General features: G+C 50.0%; 3 protein-coding genes across 3 annotated transcripts; all 3 read right to left on the bottom strand.

The window, feature by feature from the left end:
• Positions 1-74: 74 nt before the first annotated feature.
• On the bottom strand, positions 75-863 carry LOC147980699 (uncharacterized). The gene has a single exon (XM_087515720.1). The coding sequence runs from the start codon at positions 861-863 to the stop codon at positions 75-77; it is 789 nt and encodes a 262-aa protein (XP_087371846.1).
• A 285-nt stretch (positions 864-1,148) lies between these two features.
• LOC147980698 (uncharacterized) lies at positions 1,149-1,652 on the bottom strand. Its single transcript, XM_087515719.1, has one exon. It carries the CDS (start codon positions 1,650-1,652, stop codon positions 1,149-1,151), a length of 504 nt encoding a protein of 167 aa, XP_087371845.1.
• An 894-nt stretch (positions 1,653-2,546) lies between these two features.
• On the bottom strand, positions 2,547-3,095 carry LOC147980697 (uncharacterized). The gene has a single exon (XM_087515718.1). The coding sequence runs from the start codon at positions 3,093-3,095 to the stop codon at positions 2,547-2,549; it is 549 nt and encodes a 182-aa protein (XP_087371844.1).
• Positions 3,096-18,416: the final 15,321 nt, after the last annotated feature.

Here is an 18,416-nt window from a genome sequence, read left to right as displayed (position 1 = left end):
AAGGGCCCTACCATGTCGAGTCCCCGGACCGCGAAAGGCCAGGCAATCTGGATGGTTCGGAGTGCTGAAGCCGGCTAGTGGCTGCGCTTGCTGAAGTGATGGCATCCCTCACACTTGAGGACGAGTGACCCGACGTCTTGGAGGGCCATGGGCCAGTAGAAACCATGGCGGAAAGCCTTGGCCACCAGGGACCGCGAGGCGGCATAGTGCCCGCACTCGCCTTGGTGTGTGTCGAGGAGGATCTCAATGCCCTTGTCTTGCTCGACACAGCGCTGGAAAACATCGGTGGAGCTGTGTTTGACGAGCTCGTTGTTGATGACGCTGTAGGCGGATGCCCGGCGCTGCACTTGCCGGGCTTCGGTCTCATCCATGGGGAGGACCCCGTTCTCCAGAAACCCTGATATTGGCAGGGCCCATGTGGGAGCCGTCACTACGGCGAAGACGGCCACCATGGCGGGTTCCGGGGCGGCAGCCCCCGAGCCGGGGTCAGCAGTCCCAGGGTTAGGGATGGCGGTGGCCGGATCAATGATGATGGCGGCCGGGTTGAGGATGACGGCGCTCGGGCCGGGCTTGACAGCCCTCGGGCTGGGTTCGGCAGTCCCCGGGCCGGGTTCCGCAACCCCCGGGCCGGGTTGAGGTGCAGTCGGGTCATCCGGGACGTAGATGGACTCGGAGTCTGGTAACGGCTTGACGGAAGGCTTGTGCAGCTGCTCGAGGGAGATACTGGACGGGATGGACTGCCAGGACGAGACGATCTTGGCGAGCGTATCGGCGGCCTCGTTTTCCGCGCGCGGGGCGTGGAGGAATTCACAGCCCGCGAAGAATCCAGATATCTTCTGGACGAGGAAACGGTAGCTTGCCATGTTGGGGTCGCGGGCATCCCATTCACCGGAACACTGCTGCACCACCAAATCCGAGTCGCCATAGCATAGAATGCGTCAGATGCCGAGTTCCTTGGCAAGTCGGAGGCCATGCATAAGGGCTTCATACTCGGCAACGTTGTTGGAGGTGGTGAAGTGGATCTGGAGCGTGTATCAAAGTCGGTCGCCCTTCGAGGAGGACAACACGATGTCGGCTCCTAAGCTGAGACACATCTTCGAGCCGTCAAAGTGCATGCGCCAGTGTGTCGAATCCGGCGGCGGCAAGTACTAGGTCTCGATCCAGTCGACGAGAAAGTCAGCCAGAGCCTGGGACTTGATCGTAGTGCGGGGCTCGTAGAGGATGGTGTGGCCGGCTAGCTCGAGCGCCCACTTGGCGACCCGGCTAGAGGCGTCCCGGCATCCAATGATTTCGCCGAGGGGAGCCATGCTGACCACGGTGGCGACGTGCTCTTGGAAGTACTGCTTCAGTTTCTTGGCAGTGATGTACACGCCATAACACATCTTCTGGTAGTGCGAGTAGTTCTGCTTGGAGGCGGAGAGCACCTCACTCAGGTAGTACATTGGGCGCTGGACATCTTGGATCTTGCCCTTCTCTGGTCGCTCAACCACCATCACCGTAATGACCGACCGCAAGGTTGCGGCTACGTAGAGTAGCAGCGGCTCCTTCTCGGCCGGTGCGGCCAGGACGAGTGCGGTGGATAGCATGCGCTTGAGGTCACTGGAAGCTTCATCCACCTGGTCGTTCCACTCGAACGGTGTCGTCTTCTTCATCAACTAATACAGGGGCAAGGCCCTCTCGCCCAGCCGGTTGAGAAACCAGTTGACCGAGGCCCAGCAGCCGGTGAACTTCTAGACATCGCGCAGCCGAGCTGGCTTGCGCATGCACTCGATGGCCTTGATCTTCTCCGAGTTTGCCTCAATGTCGTGCTCCGAGACGAGGAAGCCGGGTACCTTTCCGGCCGGGACGCCGAAAACGCACTTCTCCGGGTTGAGCTTGATCTTGTACTCACGCAGGTTGGTGAAGGTTTCCTTCAAGTCATCGAGGAGCATGAGGTGCTGCTTGGTCTTCACCACGATGTCGTCCACATAGACATGTATGTTGCGGCCGAGTTGCGGCAGTAGGCATTTCTGCATGCAGCGCTAGAAGGTGGCGCCGGCATTCTTCAGGCCGAATGACATGGTGATGTAGCAATACGCCCCAAATGGCGTGATGAAGGACGTCTTCAGGGCATCGACCTAGTCCAGCTTGATCTGATGATAGCCGGAGTAAGCATCCAGGAAGGACAGGAGCTCACACCCGGCAGTGGAGTTGATGACTTGGTCGATCCGCGGGAGGGCGAACAGATCCTTGTGGCAGGCCTTGTTCAGGCTGGTGTAGTAGATACACATGCGCCAGGTCTTGTTCTTCTTCAAGACGAGCAATGGGTTGGCCAGCCACTCAGGGTGGAACACTTCCATGATGAAGCCAGCCCCCAAAAGCTTGGCGACCTCTTCGCCGATGGTTCTTCTCTTCGGAGAAAAGTCATAGGGCTTGGCGGACAGGCTTGGCGTCCTTGCGAACGTGGAGTTTGTGCTCGGAGTACTTCCTCGGGATACACGGCATGTCCTTTGGGGTCCATGCAAAAATATCCCACTTTCACGAAGGAAGTCGACGAGCTCGCCTTCCTATTTGCTGTCGGGGTGGGTGCCCATGATGACGTACTTGCTGCAGCTGGGGTCTTCCGGGTTCAGCTTCACTTTCTTGGTCTCCTTGGAGGGCTTGAACGAGGCCTCATCGGCCGGCTCCTCAGCCAGGATCGGTGCGGCCGACGTCTCATTGGCCAAGGCGATGATCCGGTCGAGCTGGCAGCGCTCCTCGGCTATGACTAGTGACTCGGCCAGTTTGGCGTTGTCTCGGGCGCACTCCTGGGACTTGCGGTAGTCGCCGATGATGGTGATGAGGCCCTTCGGACCCGGCAGCTTCATCTTCAGGTAGGCATAGTGGGGGACCACCATGAACCTGGCGAGCATGGGTCGGCCCAGCAGCGCATGGTACGCGCTGGCCAGGTCCACCACCTCGAACCAGAGCGGCTCGCGCTGGAAGTGGTCGCTGTCGCCGAACAGGATGTCGAGCCGGATCCGGCCAATTGGAGAGCAAGAGAGGCCGGGGACGATGCCATGGAAGATCGTCCGGGTCGGCTCCATGTCTTTGGCCTCGAGGCCGAGCTTGGTCATGGCGCGGTAGAGGATGTCGATGATGCTGCCGCCGTTGATGAGGACTCAGGACAACTTGCACGTGCACTGAGGCGCGATGATGGTGGGGTTGAGGACGAGGGCGTAGCCACCCGGACTCGGCATGACAGCCGGGTGATCTTCCCGGGTCCATGTGACCGGGCGCTCCGACCAATGCATGTACTCCGGCTTGGCCGGGATGACGATGTTCACCTCCTGCCGAAGCAGACGCTCGCTGCGCTTATCATCGCCGAGGCTGGTGAAGACAACGTACGTCACATTCTGGGCCGGGTAGACATCATCGCGCATTGCGCCGCCGGCCGGGGGCGGTGGAGGAGGCGAAGGCGGCTGCCCTGCTCCCGGAGCCGGGGCCGGAGGAGGCGGGATGTCGCCCCTCATGATGCGCTTGGTGATGGCGCACTGCCAAAGCGTATGCGTGGACGGCCTCGCGCCGCTGTGGTGCTTGCAGGGAGCGTTGAGCATCTCCTCGAAACTCATGGTGGGTTGCCATGCTGTCTTGCCGGTCTGCTGGCGCTTGGCGACCAGGTCGGTCATGGGCGCCTGCTGAGCGGCTACGACGAGCCGGTTGTCGTAGCGCTGGGCCGGCTGATCAGCCTTGCGCTTGTTGTTCTGCTGGTAGTGTTGCTGTCGGCTTCCTTCGCCGGCCGTCTTCGGAGGGGGAACCGGCTTCGTTTTGCTGACTTCATCCAGTGCCACCTGGATCTTCATGGAGGAGTCAGCGTTGGCGTACTTGTCCGCCATCACCATGAGCGTGGCCATGGTGGACGGCTCGGAGAGTAAGAGCTTGTGCTTGAGGAGCCGTCCCAGCACCCGTTGACGAAGTACTGGATCGCTTGGACTTCGTGGACGCCCTCACAACTATTCCAGAGCTCGGTCCAGCGTGCGAGGTATTCGCCGCCAGTTTCTGCGGGTCCCTGCACGCACATGGCGAGCTGGCTGGGGCGGCCGGGTCGTTTGTAGGTGCCTGTGAAGTTGCACACAAAGGCTTGCTCGAAGTCGACCCACGCATTGATGCTGCCCACTGGTAGGCTATTCAACCAGGTGTGGGCCGACCCTTGGGGCATGAGCGGCGCGTAGCGCACGGCGAGACGGTGGTTACCGCCAGCGATGCCGATGGCTATGGTGTAGTCGGTGAGCCAGTCCTCCGGCTTCACGGTATCGTTGTACTTGGGGTGTCACGGGGGAGCGTGAACCCTTTAGTAAAGGGCTCATCCCGGATGCTTGGTCCGAAGCATGCTGGCCCAACGGGGCCGCTTTCCTCTAGCTCCTGGGAGAGGGCGAGTCGGTAGAGGTGGTGGCGGGCGTCGGTGTCGTCGATGGCGCGCAGGCCCAGCCGGTTGGCGGTCGCACCGCAGGGGGCCAGGTTGACCGAAGTCGGATGTCGGTCGGGTTGGAGCATAGGGTTGAGCCAGCGTCGGTTCTCCAAGGCCGGCTCGTCGCCCAAGCCGTCGGCAGTCGTCGGGGCGGGGTTGCGTCGGGTCTGGGTGTGGCCGTAGTGCGCCTCATCGGGTGGCGAAGACGCCGTGTTCTGGTGGTCGCCGGGTCCGACGGCACGGAGGGAGACGGATCCCGCTGGCTTGGCGAGTTGGTTGAGGCAGTCATGTTGCATGTTGGCCGCGTCGAGGAGGTCATTCACCTGCTTGAGGCGACCGTTCAGCTCCTCGCCCACGAGCTGATCTAGGCCGACCGCAGCCGCCTGGGCAGAGCGCATGTTCTTCACGGGAGTCTCATAGATGGGAGGGAGGGCGCCGAAGGCACAGCCGATCGAGCCACCCCGGGCTCGCACGTCAGCGACCCGGCTTGCCTCGACCACGGTAGGCGTGAAGCTGTAGGCGGCATCGCGCTCCAGCTGGGCGGAGTCGAGGCTATGCTGCATGGCGGCGAGCGTCTGTGTGAGGTCCAGCAGGCGCAGGCGGTCCTCGTCGAGCCGAGTCCGGGCCTCGGCGATGTTGGAGGCGTCGATGTCGGTGTCAATGGGGACGCGAAGGCTCTGCATCGTGGCGCGCAGCGGGTTGGGCGAGTCGGCCCGCTCCGCTGCGGCCTTGGCTTCGGCGGCCTTCCTCGCCGCGCTGGATGAGGAAGAGGCGCCGGTGTTGGTGACGAAGACCTCCACACAGAGGCCCATTTCCCCGGCGGGAGAGCTACCGTCGAGGAAAAGGGGGAGTCAGAAAAGTCAAGTACCTCGCTGGGGTACTCGTCGGTCGTAGGCGCATCGAAGATGCGCGGCGCGGTAAAGGAGGCGGCGAGTGTGTTGATGACGTCGTCCGCTAGCGTGACGGGCTCGTCGGAGTCAGAGAGGAGCCCCATCTAAAGCATGCTCCCGGCCAGGACCTTGAGCTGCCCCACGGTGGGCGCCAACTGTCATGGTGGGCGCACGGCAGATGCCAAGGGATGGCTAAAGAGAGGAGGAGGCTCGAGGGCACTGGTGGGCTCCATAGGCGAGGTCGGCATGAGCGAGCGCAGGACGCAAGACATACCCAGGTTCGGGGCTCTTCGGAGAGATTACACCCCTACTCCTGCCGAGTGTGGTATAGATGCAATAGTACACAGTTGCTCCAAGAGCTGTATCGAGGAAGGAAGGAGGTTGGCCAGGGCTTAGGCTGCTCCCTCCCCTGGTGTGGCTAGTCTAGTTGATCTGGTTTTTTCTCTCGTTCTCCTCATCCTGCCAGTATGCATGAGGGCTCCTGGGGGGTTTTATAGGCCAACCCCCCAGGGGTACAATGGTAATGTTACAAGGCCGTGGGGTCGGGTTGTCATCGTCCAGGAGGACGGTGCTGGGACCCGTCGGGTGACAGGGCTCGCCGGGTTCTCCGGGCATGGGACCTGCCGGGTGTAGGGGCACTGTTTGCCGTCTTGTAGATCGTCAGGGAGTGGCCGGGTTGAGTCCGCTATAGTGGCGCTCCGTCAGGTCACCGCTTGCTGGCGTAAGCAGTGACGACGGGCGCACTGTAGCCATGCCGGCCCTGGTCAGCGGGTAGGTGAGGCACTGTTGCCATGCCTCGGCTGACCAGAGGCATGGGAGGGGCACTGTTGCCTTGCTCATCTCTTGATTGAAGACTCGTCCCATCGTACGGCCTGGATGGGACGGGAGCTGACCCATGGCCGGGTTGGGGAACACGCCAAGGAGAAGCTGGCTTGTTGGGGAAGTCTTGGTGCGCCGGGTTCGGCTGCCTTGCACCGGCCATCGGGGCCGGGTTGAGGAATTTGACTGGGTCGAGGGGCTTGGCCGGGTCGAGTGACCCGGTCAAGCGTGAGCCGGCTTGAGGGGCGTCGCTGGCCCCGTTGTTTTTGAAAAGGATCCAGGTTCCGTTGCCTGCCTGGGATTCATCCCTCGACAATAATTGAATGATATGGAAATCCCTCAACGTGCGATAAAGAGTCACTCCAAAATTCCTATCGCAGAGAACATAAGATGAAATTGCTTGTAGGGTACGAAACCACCTCAAAGTTATTTTTTCTGATCAATCCATTAAGCTATTCCTATAAGTGTCACAAACAGCCCTAGAGTTCATAGTAAAATAACACCATATAATACACATCGATCAACCCTAATGTCACAGATACTCCAATGTCACCACAAGTATCCGTGGGTCAATTATACGATATGCATCAAACAACTTTAGATTCATAATATTCAATCCAACACAAAGAACCTCAAAGAGTGCCCCAAGATTTCTACCGGAGAAACAAGGACGAAAACGTGCATCAACCCCTATGCATAGATTACCCCAATGTCACCTCGGGAATCCATGAGTTGAGTAACAAAACATACATCAAGTGAATCAATAGAACACCCCATTGTCACCACGGGTATCCCACGCAAGACATACATCAAGTGTTCTCAAATCCATAATAGTATTCAATCTAATAATAGTGAAAGCTCAAAGGTAAAACTCAATTCATCACAAGAAGATAGAGGGGGAGAAACACCATATGATCCAACTATAGTAACAAAGCTCGTGGTACATCAAGATCATGCCAAGTCAAGAACATGAGAGAGAGAGAGAGAGATCAAACACATAGCTACTGGTACATACACTACTACAGGATGCTGCTAACGCGACACTATGATTAGAGACTCTTCGCTGAAACTGTGTGCGATGCAATAATCGCAAACGGTGACATAAAAAACCCGTCAAAAAATGCAAAACGTTTACGATGACGGATGCATCAAACATGGTTCATAATTTAGTTGTGTGTGCGATGAGGGGCATACGGTTCAGTTCAATGAACTGTTTGCGATGAGGCAGAAGAACAGAAATGGGCAGCCAGATGAAGGTGTGTGCGATATACAGCATACTGTTCACTTGGATGAACTATTTGTGATTAGGCAACACAAAAGAAACGTCCAGCCAGATCAAGGTGTGTGCGATATACAGCATACGGTTCACTCGGATGAACTGTTTGCATTGAGCCAAGAGAACATAAACGGTTCAATTTAACAAGATGTGTTTGATACGCGGCAAACAGGGGTGTAATCAGAAATGTGTGCGAAGACCGATAATAACACAGACGATTGTTGCTAATAAGACATGTGTGTTGCGCATTGGGATTGCATCAGAACAACAACATATATATACACACTTATAAGGACATGGTTGCATAACCAAATTAAACATCCAATTACATAGGTGGCTACTACACACATGACATTTGCACACACCAAAGTAAACTATTACACGCATAATTACATAGGTGGCTACTACACACATGACATTTCCACACACCAAAGTCAACTATATATTACATGCATGATTAACTAGGGTAAATGATCAACTAATCATCATCTACTTCTTGGGACGCTTGCCGCTACTATTCAATATTGAAGTGTTCCTGAAGAGGATGAAGGATGGACGGTCAATCATCCACAGGCACTGGCCTAAAGTTGCAAAGACCTTCAACGTCAATGAAGGCTCAATATTCGCCTTTCGCTTCAGCAGTTTTCCAAATGAGATACATATGTCTATATACCGTTTATGGTTCTAATTTCGAAAGGTTATAGATGTTGCATGTGAAACTTGGTGTTGGTGCAGTTGTGTAATGGGGTAGCTGAGCGTTGAAGCTATATGATGTTGTACTCTGATGTATTTCAATTATGAAATCCTGCATCCTTAATATGAAAATGAAATATATTGTGTGCTTAATATGAAATGTCAATTAGATTATAAATGGATTATTAATAATAGGACAATTAGCCTGCTAATGGCCAATTAGCCTCCTAATTGGGTTTTTCTATTGCAAATGATTATTGAGAAAACACTATGGGCAATGACCTCAGGCAACGCACACAGTTTCTAGGAATAATCTGTGTTGAATTAATGAACAATCACACACGACATCCTCTTGAAAATTATTTGCGTTAGGCCACCTAGCGCAAATGTTTACCACATAAAAGCTATGTGTGATGGACAGCCTTTGCCACACAGTTTCTTCTACGCACCCATGTGTGATGCATTCAATAACGCAAACGATAAAATTGTTAATACCGTGTGCAATGGAAATGCTATCACAAACGATTTAACGGGGGAAATGTGTGTGATGTACCTGCGAACAGAAATGTTTTCCTTGGAGCAACTGTGTGGGATGTATATACGAACGGAAACATTTAGCGGGGACTGATTGTGTGGGATGTACTTACGAACGGAAATGATTTCACATGTATAATTGTATTTTTAGCACTACTATACATATAACCGTATTTGATCGCTCGCCGGTCGCACACGGCCTCATTTTGTCGAGCGTGTATGCCAGGAGGGCATATCCCCGATGGTTTTTGGGTCATGTGGGAAGGACCCCCCCCCTATCACAGTCACTCACTAGGCGACGGTTCCAAATGTCGTTGCGGAAAGGGGTTAAAAACCGTTTGTATAGCACCTCGTTGTACTAGTGTATGTAGTCTAGGATTGCATATTTAGACATTCAGTACAGTCCATGTTGCTATATGTAGCCTCAGATATATTACATATGGACCTAGTTAACATAACGATAAATGGGTTACAGATATATCCAGTTAAGAGTCTGATTCACCGATTAGTCCCTTATCAGCCCCCGGCCTATATGGACCTACTGTTTGGCCTTTTTGCATATGTGGAAATGAGTTGTCCATTAATATCAGTCAAGTCAAGACACTCAGAAAGATTGTTACGATAAAGAAATTAGCGACAAAAAACAACAAGATCTTTGTCTGCACAATGAACAAGCCATCAGTTCACTATGGGATGGTACTAACTGTTATACCTTGTCTTTTTTAATTCCTTTGCGCCATTTCAAATTTCGAGAAGATATTTATGCATATCCTTGTTTTCAGGCCTTTCCAAAGCAGTTCACTGATGATTACCTCTCAAACCACCTGTATGGTCAGGAGGCGAGGAAGGTTTTCATACAACACCCACGGTTCAATATTGAAGTGTTCCAGAAGCGGACGAAGGATGGATGGTCAATCATCCACAGGCACTGGCCTAAGGTCGCAAAGACCTTCAACATCAATGAAGGCTCAATATTCGCCTTCCGCTTCAGCAGTTTTCCAGATGAGATACATCTGCCTATGTACCGTCTATGATGCTAATTTCGAAAGGTTATAGATGTTGCATGTGAAACTTGGTGCTGGTGCAGTTGTGTAATGGGGTAGCTGAGTGTTGAAGCTATATGATGTTGTACTCTGATGTATTTCAATTATGGAATCCTGCTTTCTTAATATGAAAATGAAATATATTGTGTGCTTAATATGAAATGTCAATTAGATTAATAAATGGATTATTAATAATAGGACAATTAGCCTGCTAATGGCCAATTAGCCTGCTAATTTGGGTTTTTCTATTGCAAACGATTATTGAGAAAACCTCGTGGGCGATGACCTCAGGCAACGCACACGGTTTCTAGGAATAAACCGTGTTGGATCAATGAACAATCACACACGACATCCTCTTGAAAACTGTTTGCGATAGGCCACCTTGCGCAAACGATTACCACATAAAAAGTGTGTGTGATGGACAGCCTTTGCCACACAGTTTTTTCTACGCATCGTGTGTGATGCATTCAATAACGCAAATGATAAATGTTAATATCATGTGCAATGGTAATGCTATCGCAAATTATTTAATGGAGAAAATTTATGTGTGATGTACCTGCAAACAGAAACGTTTTCCTTGGAGTGACTATCTGGGATGTATATACGAACAGAAACGTACTTCTCGGATTAACTATGTGGGATGTACATACTAATGGAAACATATTCCTTGGATTGACCGTGTGGAATGCACATACAAACAGAAACATTTAGCGGGGACTGACTGTGTGGGATGTACTTACGACCGGAAATGATTTCACCTGTATAATTGTATTTTAGCACTACTGTATGTATAGCCATATTTGATCGCTCGCTGGTCGCACACGACCTCATTTTTCCGAGCATGTGTGCCAGGAGGGCATATCCCCGAAGGTTTTTGGGTCATGTGGGAAGGACCCCCCCTATCGCAGTCACTCACTAGGCGACAGTTCCAAATGTCGTCGCAGAAAGGGGTTAAAACCCGTTTGTATAGCACCTCGTTGTACTAGTGATACCCTCAACCCCGAGGGTGAACTACTCCCTCCTCATCATGGAGACCGCCAGGATGCCTCCGATGATGGTTTCCCCCTCCGGCAGGGTGCTGGAACGGGCTCCTACTTGGTTTTTCGTGGCCATAGGGGCTTACGGTGACGAAACTCCTGATCTTGGTTTCCTTTCGGGGCTTCCATATTTATAGGAATGTTTGGCGTCAGAAACAAGTTAGGGGGGTTCCCAAGGAGCCCACAAGCCAGGGGGCGCACCCCCTAGGCTTGTGGTTGCCTCGGGACTCTTCTGGCCCAACTCTGATGCTTTGTGGGTCTCTTCTGGTCCATAAAATCATCGTAAATTTTCATCTCGTTTGGACTCCATTTGATATTCCTTTTCTGTAAAACTCAAAAACAAGGAAAAACAGAAACTGGCACTGGGCTCTATGTTAATAGGTTAGTCCCAAAAATAATGTAAAATAGCATATTAATGCATATAAAACATCCAAAAAAGATAATATAATAGCATGGAACAATCAAAAATTATAGATACATTGGAGACGTATCATTCACCCCCCCCCCTAGGCGACATCCATGATCTTTCAATAGTCACAACACCTGGTTGCAATTAGCAACTGATTTCAAAAGAAAATGAAAATGAATTCACTAACCTGTATTGACATCAAATCATAAAGAGCCAACTTTTTCCCTCTTGGTAGGGTTTCGCTCCTCACACCACCACGATGGTGTCGAGTCTTCGCTTTCGGCTGATCTTCCCCGCGGGCTGTCTCCGCTCGGGCTGATTAAGGAGCAGCCATGTGTTGCTTCTCGGCCTTGGTGGATCACTAGTGGGGAGGGATAAGTTGTTGGGGTAAGGGCATCTCCAACACCGACCTGCAAATTCCTCTAGTGTATGCCTGTTTTTATGTCCGGACTCGGTCCGCAGACATGATACGAGAGGGAGCCCTCCAATGCTAATCACAAAGTATCCGGTTGGGAGGATAAAAAGTAGGTGGGGACCATGTATGTGGTGGGATATTTGTGGTTTAGTGTCTGGTAGGGAGGAGAGAGAGAAGAGGGGGACCATGCATGTGGGCATGGGACGAGAGAGAGAAGAGAGGGACCATGCATGTGGTTGGTCAAGTGCATGTGCGGACTCCGGCAAAGCTCCCCCGCGTTTGTCTCTTGGATATCGGAATTCGTACGTCCCAACTGCTAAGCGGACATACATGTCCCGTTGGATGGCAAAAGTGGTCTGGACATATAGTGGATGTTTAAGGGTCCGCCTTGGAGATGCTTAACTCCCATTATCTATAACATGGTCTAGGGTATTTCAACATGGTGGTAAGTGCATCTAGACTGGGCACCAAGTGCAAAAATGACCTTTTTAAAAAGGGAATATATTAATATCGCGAAAATACCAATTATACCCAGCCTCTGCACCAACAAGATGTCACAAAAACATCTAGGATGCACGCAGCCCGAAAAGAAAACAAGAAACAAAGGGAAACAACAAAGGCATCGCCAGTTAAGGGAGTCCTGGATTAGGGGGTGTCCGGATGGCCGGACTATACCTTCAGCCGGACTCCTCGACTATGAAGATACAAGATTGAAGACTTCGTCCTGTGTCCGCAAGGGACTTTCCTTGGCATGGAAGACAAGCTTGGCGATACGGATATGTAGATCTCCTACCATTGTAACCGACTTTGTGTAACCCTGACCCTCTTCGGTGTCTATATAAACCGGAGGGTTTTAGTCCGTAGGACAACATACAGAACAACAATCATACCATAGGCTAGCTTCTAGGGTTTAGCCTCTCCGATCTCGTGGTAGATCTACTCTTGTACTACCCATATCATCAATATTAATCAAGCAGGACGTAGGGTTTTACCTCCATCAAGAGGGCCCGAACCTGGGTAAAACTTCGTGTCCCTTGCCTCCTGTTACCATCCAACCTAGACGCACAGTTCGGGACCCCCTACCCGAGATCCACCGGTTTTGACACCGACATTGGTGCTTTCATTGAGAGTTCCTCTGTGTCGTCACCGTTAGGCTTGATGGCTCCTACAATCATCAATAGCGATGCAATCCAGGGTGAGACCTTCCTCCCCGGACAGATCTTCGTCTTCGGTGGCTTCGCACTGCGAGCCAATTCACTTGGCCATCTGGAGCAGATCGAAAGCTATGCCCCTGGCCGTCAGGTTAGATTTGGAAGTTTAAACTACACGGCTGACATCCGCGGGGACTTGATCTCCGACGGATTCGAGCCACTGCCGAGCGCGCCGCACTATCACGACGAGCATGATCTAGCTCTGCTGCCGAACAGTGCCCTAGAGGCCGCACCCGGATCGGCTCCGACCCTTAATTCGGAGCCAACTGCGCTGATCGAGGAAGGGTGGTTGGACGCCACCCTGTGGCTCGACATGCCGGCTCCCACAGAAGAAATATGTCAACTTATGACCTTCTGTCAGTGACCCTGGAAGAATTGGTCATAAATTTATGACCATTTTAGACCAATTGGTCAAAAGCTATCTGGGGGGCTCCAAACCCTAAACCATAACGACCATTTTGGTCAGAAAGGTCATAATTTCATTAGAGGAAATGGTCGTAAAGCTAGTAGCACTATCCACTGCCTCATGCCTAGCAGATAACGACCAATATAAATGGTCACTACCCTTTATTTTTAATGCATTAGGATGATTAGGCAGCCACCTCAGCAACCTCGCTTATGTGTCATTGTCTAGGTGTCATTTTTGCTTAAATGTTAATATTCAACAGACAGGCGGGGCACACACTGACAGGCGGGACCCATTTGACAGGCGCCCGAGAGCTTAATTCGCCCAAAAAAGATGCGTGAGGCAGGACTCGAACCCACGACCTCGTGCTTGATTCGCTCGCTCGCTACCGCCGGGCTAGAGAGGGATAGTTTCTCATGTATGGGAATTTGCCTATACGTTATATAAAACTACGGCTCTCTCGTATCATTGTCAAGTGGGACCTTCCGAACAGGTTGTTGGGGAACGTAGTAATTTCAAAAAAATTCCTATGCACATGCAAGATCATGGTGATTCATAGCAACGAGAGGGGAGAATGTTGTCCACGTACCCTCGTAGACCGAAAGCGGAAGCGTTAGCACAACGCGGTTGATGTAGTCGTACGTCTTCATGATCCGACCGATCAAGTACCGAATGTACGGCACCTCCGAGTTCAGCACACGTTCAGCCCAATAACGTCCCTCGAACTCCGATCTAGCCGAGTGTTGAGGGAGAGTTTCGTCAGCACGATGGCATGGTGACGATGTTGATGTTCTACCGACGCAGGGCTTTGCCTAAGCACCGCTACAGTATTATCGAGGTGGACTATGGTGGAGGGGGGCACCGCACATGGCTAAGAGATCAATGATCAATTGTTGTGTCCCTGGGGTGCCCCCCTGCCCCCGTATATAAAGGAGCAGGGGGGTGCGGCCGGCCATAGGAGGAGGCGCGCAGGAGGAGTCCTACTGCTACCGGGAGTAAGACTCCCCTCCTTTTTCCTAGTTGGATTAGAACTTGGGGGGAAGGAGTGGAGGAGAAGGAAGGAAGGGGGGCGCCGCCCCCCTCTCCTTGTCCTATTCGGACTAGGGGGGAGGGGCGCGCGGCCAGCCCTTGCCTCCTCTCCTCTCTTCCACCACGTCCCACTAAGGCCCATTTGATTCCCGGGGGGTTCCGGTAACCTCCCGGTACTCCGGTAAAATTCCGATTTCACCCGGAACACTTCCGATATCCAAACATAGGCTTCCAATATATCAATCTTCATGTCTCGATCATTTCGAGACTCCTCGTCATGTCCGTGATCACATCCGGGACTCCGAACAACCTTCGGTACATCAAAACATATAAAATCATAATATAATTGTCATCATAACGTTAAAAGTGCGGACCCTACGGGTTCGAGAACTATGTAGACATGACCGAGACACGTCTCCGGTTAATAACCAACAGCGGAACCTGGATGCTCATATTGGCTCCTACATATTCTACAAAGATCTTTATCGGTCAGACCGCATAACAACATACGTTGTTCCCTTGGTCATCGGTATGTTACTTTCCCGAGATTCGATCGTTGGTATCTCAATACCTAGTTCAATCTCGTTACCAGCAAGTCTCTTTACTCATTCCGTAATACATCATCCCGCAACTAACTCATTAGTTGCAATGCTTGCAAGGCTTAAGTGATGTGCATTACCGAGAGGGCCCAGAGATACCTCTCCGACAATCGGAGTGACAAATCCTAATCTCGAAATACGCCAACCCAACAAGTACCTTCGGAGACACCTGTAGAGCACCTTTATAATCACCTAGTAACGTTGTGACGTTTGGTAGCACACAAAGTGTTCCTCCGGTAAACGGGAGTTGCATAATCTCATAGTCATAGGAACATGTATAAGTCATGAAGAAAGCAATCGCAACATACTAAACGATCGTGTGCTAAGCTAACGGAATGGGTCATGTCAATCACATCATTCTCCTAATGATGTGATCCCGTTAATCAAATGACAACCCATGTCAATGGCTAGGAAACGTAACCATCTTTGATCAACGAGCTAGTCAAGTAGAGGCATACTAGTGACACTCTGTTTGTCTATGTATTCACACATGTATTATGTTTTCGGTTAATACAATTCTAGCATGAATAATAAACATTTATCATGATATAAGGAAATAAATAATAACTTTATTATTGCCTCTAGGGCATATTTCCTTCAGTCTCCCACTTGCACTAGAGTCAATAATCTAGATTACACAGTAATGATTCTAACACCCATGGAGCCTTGGTGCTGATCATGTTTTGCTCGTGGAAGAGGCTTAGTCAACGGGTCTGCAACATTCAGATCCTTATGTATCTTGCAAATTTCTATGTCTCCCACCTGGACTAGATCCCGGATGGAATTGAAGCGTCTCTTGATGTGCTTGGTTCTCTTGTGAAATCTGGATTCCTTCGCTAAGGCAATTGCTCCAGTATTGTCACAAAAGATTTTCGTTGGACCCGATGCACTAGGTATGGCACCTAGATCGGATATGAACTCCTTCATCCAGACTCCTTCATTTGCTTCTTCCGAAGCAGCTATGTACTCCGCTTCACATGTAGATCCCGCCACGACGCTTTGTTTAGAACTGCACCAACTGACAGCTCCATCGTTCAATGTAAACACGTATCTGGTTTGCGATTTAGAATCGTCCAGATCAGTGTCAAAGCTTGCATCAACGTAACCATATACGATGAGTTCTTTGTCACCTCCATAAACGAGAAACATATCCTTAGTCCTTTTCAGGTACTTCAGGTTGTTCTTAACCGATGTCCAGTGATCCACTCCTGGATTACTTTGGTACCTCCCTGCTAGACTTATAGCAAGGCACACATCAGGTCTGGTACACAGCATTGCATACATGATAGAGCATATGGCTGAAGCATAGGGAACATCTTTCATTTTCTCTCTATCTTCTGCAGTGGTCGGGCATTGAGTCATACTCAACTTCACACCTTGTAACACAAGCAAGAACCCTTTCTTTGCTTGATCCATTTTGAACTTCTTCAAATCTTTATCAAGGTATGTGCTTTGTGAAAGTCTAATTAAGCGTCTTGATCTATCTCTATAGATCTTAATGCCTAATATATAAGTAGCTTCACCGAGGTCTTTCATTGAAAAACTCTTATTCAAGTATCCCTTTATGATATCCAGAAATTCTATATCATTTCCAATCAGCAATATGTCATCCACATATAACATCAGAAATGCTACAGAGCTCCCACTCACTTTCTTATAAATACAGACTTCTCGAAAAGTCTGTATAAAACCAAATGCTTTGATCACACTATCAAAGCATTTATTCCAACTCCGAGAGGCTTGCACCAGTCCATAAATGGATCGCTAGAGCTTGCACACTTTGTTAGCTCCCTTTGGATCGACAAAACCTTCCAGTTGCATCATATACAACTCTTCTTCCAGAAATCCATTCAAGAATGCAGTTTTGACATCCATCTGCCATATTTCATAATCATGAAACGCGGCAATTGCTAACATGATTCGGACAGACTTAAGCATCGCTGCGAGTGAGAAGGTCTCATCGTAGTCAATCCCTTGAACTTGTCGAAAACCTTTCGCAACAAGTCGAGCTTTGTAGACAGTAACATTACCGTCAGCGTCAGTCTTCTTCTTCAAGATCCATTTATTCTCAATTGCTTGCCGATCAACGGGCAAGTCAACCAAAGTCCACACTTTGTTCTCATACATGGATCACATCTCAGATTTCATGGCTTCAAGCCATTTTGCGGGATCTGGGCTCACCATCACTTCTTCATAGTTTGTAGGTTCATCATGATCTAGTAGCATGACTTCCAGAACGGGATTACCATACCACTCTGGTGCGGATCTAACTCTGGTTGATCTATGAAGATCAGTAGCAACTTGATCTGACGTTTCATAATAATCATCATTAACTTCCTCACTAGTAGGTGTAGGTGTCACAGAAACCGATTTCTATGATGTATTACTTTCCAATAAGGGAGCAGGTACAGTTACCTCATCAAGTTCTACTTTCCTCCCACTCACTTCTTTCGAGAGAAACTCCTTCTCTAGAAAGGATCCATTCTTAGCAACGAATGTCTTGCCTTCGGATCTGTGATAGAAGGTGTACCCAACAGTCTCCTTTGGGTATCCTATGAAGACACATTTCTCCGATTTGGGTTCGAGCTTATCAGGTTGAAGCTTTTTCACATAAGCATCGCAGCCCCAAACTTTCAGAAATGACAACTTTGATTTCTTGCCAAACCACAGTTCGTAAGGCGTCATCTCAACGGATTTCGATGGTGCCCTATTTAACGTGAATGCGGCCGTCTCTAAAGCATAACCCCAAAACGAGAGTGGTAAATCTGTAAGAGACATCATAGATCGCACCATATCTAGTAAAGTATGATTACGACGTTTGGACACACCATTACGTTGTGGTGTTCCGGGTGGCGTGAGTTGCAAAACTATTCCGCATTGTTTCAAATGTAGACCAAACTCGTAACTCAAATATTCTCCTCCACGATCAGATCGTAGAAACTTTATTTTCTTGTTATGATGATTTTCAACTTCACTCTGAAATTCTTTGAACTATTCAAATGTTTTAGACTTATGCTTCATTAAGTAGATATAGCCATATCTGCTTAAATCATCTGTGAAGGTGAGAAAATAACGATATCCTCCACGAGCCTCAACATTCATCGGACCACATACATTTGTATGTATGATTTCCAACAAATTTGTTGCTCTCTCCATAGTTCCGGAGAATGGCGTTTTAGTCATCTTGCCCATGAGGCACGGTTCGCAAGTACCAAGTGATTCATAATCAAGTGGTTCTGAAAGTCCATCAGTATGGAGTTTCTTCATTCGGTTTATACCTATATGACCTAAACGGCAGTGCCACAAATAAGTTGCACTATCATTATCAACTCTGCATCTTTTGGCTTCAACATTATGAATATGTGTATCACTACTATCGAGATTCATCAAAACTAGACCACTCTTTTAGGGTGCTTGACCATAAAAGATATTACTCATATAAATAGAACAACCATTATTCTTTGATTTAAATGAATAACCGTATCGCATCAAACAAGATCCAAATATAATGTTCATTCTCAACGCTGGCACCAAATAACAATTATTTAGATCTAATACTAATCCCAAAGGTAGATGTAGAGGTAGCGTGCCGACCGCGATCACATCGACTTTGGAACCGTTTCCCACGC

Source organism: Triticum urartu, chromosome 3A (assembly GCF_056163025.1).
Source record: "Triticum urartu cultivar PI428250 chromosome 3A, HENAU_Tu73, whole genome shotgun sequence".
Taxonomy (NCBI): domain Eukaryota; kingdom Viridiplantae; phylum Streptophyta; class Magnoliopsida; order Poales; family Poaceae; genus Triticum; species Triticum urartu.
Note: the sequence above shows the minus strand (reverse complement) of the source record. Positions and strands in the feature narration are given on the sequence as shown.